This window comes from Phodopus roborovskii, unplaced genomic scaffold (assembly GCF_943737965.1).
Source record: "Phodopus roborovskii unplaced genomic scaffold, PHOROB, whole genome shotgun sequence".
NCBI classification, from domain to species: Eukaryota; Metazoa; Chordata; class Mammalia; order Rodentia; family Cricetidae; genus Phodopus; species Phodopus roborovskii.
In genome coordinates, this window is record NW_026126689.1 from 5000710 (window position 1) to 5007681 (window position 6972).

The following is a 6972-nucleotide window of genomic DNA, read 5'->3' on the forward strand; positions in this document are numbered from 1 at the left end:
CTAACAGCTGGGGAACCTGCATGGGACCAAACTAGACAGTTATGTGTCTTGATGCGGTTGGAGGGGGGTGCTGGCTGTTTGGAGACCATTCCCTATGGTGGGATACCATGTTCAGCCTTGATACAAGGGGCTGGGGCTTGGTCCCGCTTCAACTTGGTATGCCAGACTTGGTAGACTCCCCAAGGAAGGCCTTACCCCTCTGAGGAGTGGATGGAGGGTGGGAAAGGGGAAGCGGGTGGGAGAAAAGGAAGGGGAACTGTGGTTTGTATGAAAAATGAAAATTTTTAAATAAAAAAGATACTTGTCATATTAAGAAGAGATGCAGAAAGAGATCCATCCTCGAGTCTACTCAATTTCAAAAGGCAGGAAGATGTAAGCATGTCCAATGATGGAAGAATCCGCAGTCCAATCAGTATGAGCGAGCTTATCACTAAAAAGCATGATTTACTCTGGAGTGATAGATGAGATCTACGAAACCAGAGAAAGATTAGACAAGGTATTTTAGCATGCAGACAGAACACAGACGGTTACTAAGGAAGAATGCTCAGGAAGATATGAAGGTACATGTACCACAGTTAGGTGAGAGCATATACAGTCTATTTGGCATATGATAGGCAAGGATGGTCCCATTAGAAACTTTCAGCTGTGCAGTAAAACAGAGAAGGCATAATCAGTGAAGAACTTAGCTCTGGATCTGGTGGGGGGTGGTGCTCACACACACCGGACATCCTAGCACTTGAGAGGCAAAGACAGAAAGAAATCACCCATGTGAGGCCAACCTGAGCTATATAGAAGGACCCTGACCCCAAAACAGACAGCGGGCTCCCTTCTATCCTGTCCTCAACCCTTTGTGTCAGCTGCCAATCCCAAGCAATGTTTTCTACCAGGGACCTACCCCCCCACACACGCCCAGCCTTACCAGGCTGACACCCTGATTAGTGCCTCACTCGGCCACTATCAGAGAAGCTTCTTCTCTGAGCTAGCCCAGAGACCCCCAACGGGGATGTTTTCACTAAGCCCCGTCCCTCCAGGCTCAGGCAGCCCTGCAGAGGAAGAGGTAGAAAGAATCTAAGATCCAGGGAGGATGGATGACTCCAAGGAAACAGCATCTTCTAGACACAACAGAGCTCATGTCCATATGAAATCACAGACTGTCGCAGCACACAGGACCAGGGTCGCAGGAATGGGTTCTCATCCCTAAGCAAGGAGCCAGGTGCAATTGATAACCATTAGTTTTCTCTAATGGAGTCTTATGGGGTAGGTCCCATGTCCAGGGTAGTTGGCCAAGAAAAAAATAAACTCAGTGATATTTTGTAGACATGGTTTTTGTTTCTATTTTTGTGGGGAGGGGGAAAGTTTGTGTTGGGTGTTTTTTGTTTGTTTGTTTGCTTTTGGTTTGTTGCTTGTGGTTTTGTTTGTTTTTTAAATCGACAGAAAAATATGAAGTTGGGTGGGTAGGGGTGGATAGGACCTGAGAGGAACTAGGGGAGGGGAAAAACATGATCAAGATATATTGTATGAAAGTAGTTTATCAATTTATAAAGAAAGCACTTGGAGATGGACACTTAGCTCTAAGTATGGTGGGATTCACAAAGTGTTCAAGGAATGTGACCCAGGAGGGTGAATGTTCTTTTTCTTGTGAGTGCATGTTGCCTGGTATCTAGAGTTGACCGTGGTCACGTTGTTAGTTGAAAAGTCATTTCCTGTTTCACTGTGTAAAAGTCACTTAAAAGGGTCTGTCTTCTGAAACGTCATCAATACATCAGGTCTTAGATTCGACATCATCTAGAATATATACCATTTTCCAAGTGGCGAAGATAATTAACTGTTCCATGTAAGCTTTCATTTCTCCATTGTCTTAGCTCAGCAATGGTGATCAAGACAAAAAAAAAAAAAAAAAAAATTCCAGCTGGTGATGATGCCTGAGTGATGAAACAGTGACCAGATGTAACAAAGGCAAAGATGGGAGGGGCTAAGGGAAGTCTTACGTGACCCTTAGAGGGCTCAGAACAAGCCATTTGAGACACGCTCTCCCTGAGGAAAGGTAGAGAGAAAATCCAGTTCCTCACAGCTCTGTCCTCAGATCCTCTGTGAGAAAGATAAGTCCTGAGCCCGGAGCTCCTCTTTCCAGACAGCTGAACTAACTATAGTCTGGGCAGCTTTTATGAGAGTAGCACAGAGGAGCACATGGACTCAGGGCCATTAAACTCTGCCTGAAAATCCCCAACAGAAGCATCATCTGCTTCTTCAGTCTTCCTGGAGCCATCTTCATCTGCTTCTTATGCCTACATCTCTTTCCTGATCCCACCGAGTGCCCCTACCTAGCCGTATCTGCCGGGTCTGGTAGACATCCCCAAGGAGACAGTTGGGCAGAGAATTCCAGTCCCTTCTGATCTTCTTTCTACACCTTCACAAGGAAAGAGCTGGACCATCATGAAACTTATTTTTTATTTGGCCACCCTAGCTGGTATGTATTTAAGACTTTCTACTCTGTCCATCAAAGAGTGGGTTAACATAGAATACGGGGGAGGTAAAGTGGAGGTGTGGCTGGTGCACAGAAGCTTCTAGAAACACTACTATGAGGAGAATTGGGTCTCCCCACTGAGACCCTATCCAAAGGCTTAGCACAGACAGTCCATCCTAAGTGTTAAGCTATTGGATAGGTTATGGCCCATACCATCTTTAGAGAACCCTCAACAATGTGTGTAACCACCCCGGGGGGGGCTATTGTGAAATATGGGCCTCATTACGCTCTGGGAAAACCCTAACGTGGTCACAAGAGGAGAGAATCCATTCCATTTGACTTCTGATCTCCCTTCCTTCCTGTAACTTTGGAATGCAGGGATGGTAAAGGCAGAAGCTAGAGGCTTGATACTACGGACCCTACTTCTGCAGTCCCTGCTTCCATGAAGTCTGGACTGAAGAATTTCCCACCACTCCCTAATTGCCCAGGGCCATGTCACAGGCTGGCTGGGTTGAGATAGGGCCAGCTAATCAACCCAGCACCCAGTACAGAGAGAGCTCAGAGCCTCTTGCCCTTATTGATAACCACTGCCCTCTTTGCTTTCAAGGTTTTAGGTGTGGCACACAGATGTGTGGTGAGGTTTAGGCCCAGATGTGGGAGGGTCAGCAGAAGTATCAGTAAGGGTTGAAAAACAAAGACTAGACTCGGCTTCCCTCTCTTTAACATTTCACCGCTTTTATATAATATTTCGCTAAAAATATGTGTTCATGTTAGAAATTTTAAAGGTAGGGGGGAAGAAAAGCATTTATAATTGCACCTCCCAGTCAACACATACCGAATTTACTCAGAGTTATTTTCTGCATTTAGTTTGATTATTTTTGGTTTTGCTTTTAGGCAACTGAATTGTAACATGTTACTCAAATGTCACTGATAATATTTTGGATGTGTCCTGCGTGTTTATTTCACTATCAAATAATGCATATTGGATATTTATCCTTCCGGCTTTCGATTATTATAAGTATTGGTAAAATCGAATACACTCATTAATCATCTTTGCTCACATCTGATTATGTCTTCCCTATTAAAGTGCATCCCTATTGTTAGAATTCTCAGTCCACAAGTTACAAACAAGTTACAATTCTTGATGCTTACTTCTGACTTGCTTTCCAAGAAAACAAAATCAATTTATAAGCAGTAAATGTATCTTTCTAGCTGTGCCCTCTATTAGAATAAATATTACCAATACTACCATTGCTTTAGGTCTTATATAAAGTGTGTCACTTAAAATTTACGTCTTTATTTAAAAAAGAAAATGGTCTCCAGCCAATTGGTTACGCCTTTTAAATGACTTGCACATCTCTCTTCTGCTGGCAAGGTGTGGAGGTCTCATCTACTCTCACATTGGCATGCCATTGTCTCCTCAGGGACAGCTTTTTTCAGCCACTCATCCGTGCAGAAAGAGGACCACGCTCCTTATCTAGCCTACCTGAAGTCTAACTTCAACCCCTGTGTGGGTGTCCTCATCAATGCCCGCTGGGTCCTGGCTCCATCTCACTGCTACTTACCGTGAGTTTCCAGCATCCCCTCCCCAAAAGGGTTCTATACACACACACACACACACACACACACACACACGTATGTATGTATGTATGTATGTATGTATGTATCAATGCTCCTGGGGAAGATCCGGGAAAATGAACACTTCAACAACATAAATGAACACTTCAACAACACCCTCCTCCCTCCAAACTTCCTATTGACCAGAAGCCAGAGAGAAAGCTGATCGGTTTAAGACACAGCTCTTCAAAGGGGGCGGGGGTCGTTTGTGGGCTTGCTATCCAACACTCTGTCATGTCCTCCTCGTGTGTCCACTGAAGTAGAGATTACCCACATGGTTAAATGAGGCCTGCAAATGATGCTAACGTTTACATCCATTGTTTTCCTTTCCAAGGCATTACATGAAAAAAACAGGTTAAGGGTTCCACTGTTTACTCTGGCCACGTGGAAATTACCACTATGTGTGTCCGGTACTTCATTTGTAAAACGTGAGTTAACACACCACCTAACGCATAGACTTGCTGTGAGTAGAAAGCAAACCCAGATACAGCGCCTGCCACAGTATCTCGCACACTGTAGCATCTGATGTCCCAAACGATGGCGGTGAGCAATGACGATCTGACCACGGTGGTAGTGGTGGTGATTGTAACAGTGGTCCCTTCCAACCCCTTCTTCTCCAGAAATCTGCGGGTGATGTTGGGAAATTTCAAGAGCAGAGTCAGAGATGGGACAGAGCAGACAATTCATCCCATTCAGATTATCCGCTACTGGAACTACAGCCACAGCGCCCCGCAGGACGACCTCATGCTTATTAAACTAGCTAAGCCTGCCATCTTCAACCACAAAGTTCAGGTCCTTCCCATCGCCACCACCAACGTCCGGCCAGGCACCGTCTGTACACTTTCAGGTTTGGACTGGAGCCAAGAAAACACTGGTAAGTGTGCCTTCCACAGCGAATAAAGCCATCTGTTTCACCCAAGGAACATGAATGTCCTCAGAGCTACGAGATAAGACGGGGTAGAAAATGGCTCGGGACCAATAGGGGAAGCTACAGGAGTAGTCTGGGAAAGGCAATCTGCACACGTCCAATCTTCGCTATTGCCACGGTTGCAAGGTTGCAATGGGACCTCCTCTGTGACACCTGGGTCCCGTGGGCCTTCCGACTGCATGGAGACCTTATTGGCACAGACGCAGATATGTTAAGGAGGCAATGGCCCTACTTCCCCACGTCCATTTCCCATGCAAGGGCCATGGTGGAGAACCTGAGCCAGCTCATTGGTAGATACAGAGTAGAGGGAACACCGCATTCCGCAGCACATAAGATGACTCCCCATTGGTAAAATGCCACTCTGTGCACTGGCTGTTTGGTTTGTAAAATGAGGCTACTCGGCAGGGCCAGCTCTCATTAATGCACGTCTTTGCTTTTTCCTTTCTCTCCTTATTCTCTTTACGCATACTCAAAATAATATCCTCTGGAGTGCAGGAGGTGAAGATTAGGGACGGTTAAGCCTTGAGCTGAGCCAGATGCTGTTCTTTCCTCAGGCAGGCACCCCGACTTAAGACAGAACCTGGAGGCCCCCGTGATGACTGACAAGGACTGCCAGGCAACCGAACAAGGGAGCAGCCACAGAAACTCTTTATGTGTCAAATTCATAAAAGTATTCAGCCGAATTTTTGGGGTAATCTTTTTGCCTTTGCTCGGGTTTCATTTACTTGTAGTGTCTAGTTAATTATTTAACCATAATACATTTTAATTTCCAAATATTTTTAAGAATTGGGCAGGGTTATTGCAATGATAGCTGTATTTTTTCCCCCATGGTAGTCTTCCCACAGTGGGTCTTTATTTACCAAAGTGCATCCTATATCCCTGGTTAATAACATACTGCTGGTGTTCATTACCATAGCTGCAAAGAAAGGCTATGAAAGCAAACGTCATTTTAATTTTGTTCTCCCTCCTCCCCTTTCTATCCCTGGCAGGAGGTGGCCGTGGCTACTGTCATCTGTAAAGGCAAGCTCCAAGGAATTGAAGTCGGACACTTTATGGGAGGGGACGTGGGCATCTACACCAATATTTACTCGTACATACCGTGGATTGAAAAAACCACCAAGGAAAGGATGACTTGACGTCCCGCATCCGGCTGTCCCTGCCATTGACTGAAGGTGCGCACAGGTTCCCTAAGCTCAAATAAACTCGCCGAGTACCAAGTTTGGGATGCAGCACCCTGACAGCCTGTGTCTTATTTGTGCACGTGTCCACGCCACATCATGACTGGAGGAAATGATGTTACTGCCTTGTTCCGGGTTCTGCCCTCTACCATGAGTAAAGTTCGCCACAAACTTTGGAAGTTATCTTCTTCCTCCCTTTATAAGTCAAATTTTGGCTGGGCGGTGGTGGCTCATGCCTTTAATCCCGGCACTCGGGAGGCAGAGGCAGGATCTCTGAGAGCTGGAGGCCAGCCTGGTCTACAGGAGCTAGTTCTAGAACAGCTTCCAATGCCACAGAGAAACCCAGTCCCCCCCAAAAAAAATCGAATTTTGAGGTTAAAACATAACCAATTAACTAGTATACTTCAAAGCTTGGAATGGAATAGAATCTGAAGCATTGGACTTTAAATCCTGTACCTTCAGTGCAAATAGATGGAGCAATCCATTGTGTTGTTGTGGGCTCATGGATGATTCATAAAAAGGAGGGGTGACCAACAAGAAAACTCGGGACAGTTCATTAAACCCGGAGAGAAGAAAAATCGTGCCTGAGGGAAGTTTTGAGACAGGCTTGAAATCTTTAAATCTCGGCAGCTACCCACAGAAGGCGAATGAACAGAGAGAGCTGGGAAGGCATGCTTTGTAGGAGAAAGGAAGTCAGAAACGGGTCTGTTCAAGCAGGGTCTATGCGCACCTACCCAAGGAGTTGGAACCTTTGGGGTTTACAGACATGCAGCTCACTAAAGGAG

The 6972-nt window shown here is 45.6% G+C and overlaps 1 protein-coding gene across 1 annotated transcript; it reads left to right on the top strand.

Moving 5' to 3' along the window:
* The first annotated feature begins 378 nt into the window (after window positions 1–378).
* Window positions 379–6145, top strand: Prss37 (serine protease 37). The gene is made up of 5 exons (XM_051174702.1): window positions 379–412; window positions 3889–4030; window positions 4702–4955; window positions 5564–5700; window positions 5999–6145. Exons 1-5 carry the CDS (start codon window positions 379–381, stop codon window positions 6143–6145), a joined length of 714 nt encoding a protein of 237 aa, XP_051030659.1.
* Window positions 6146–6972: the final 827 nt, after the last annotated feature.

Excerpts from the sequence above, each read along its gene's own strand:
- Prss37 (XM_051174702.1), top strand. The coding sequence starts at position 379 with ATGTCCAATGATGGAAGAATCCGCAGTCCAATCA. Across the intron at positions 4,031-4,701 it reads CCATCTCACTGCTACTTACC|AAATCTGCGGGTGATGTTGG; the intron begins GTGAGTTTCCAG and ends CTTCTTCTCCAG. Across the intron at positions 5,701-5,998 it reads TATTCAGCCGAATTTTTGGG|GAGGTGGCCGTGGCTACTGT; the intron begins GTAATCTTTTTG and ends TATCCCTGGCAG.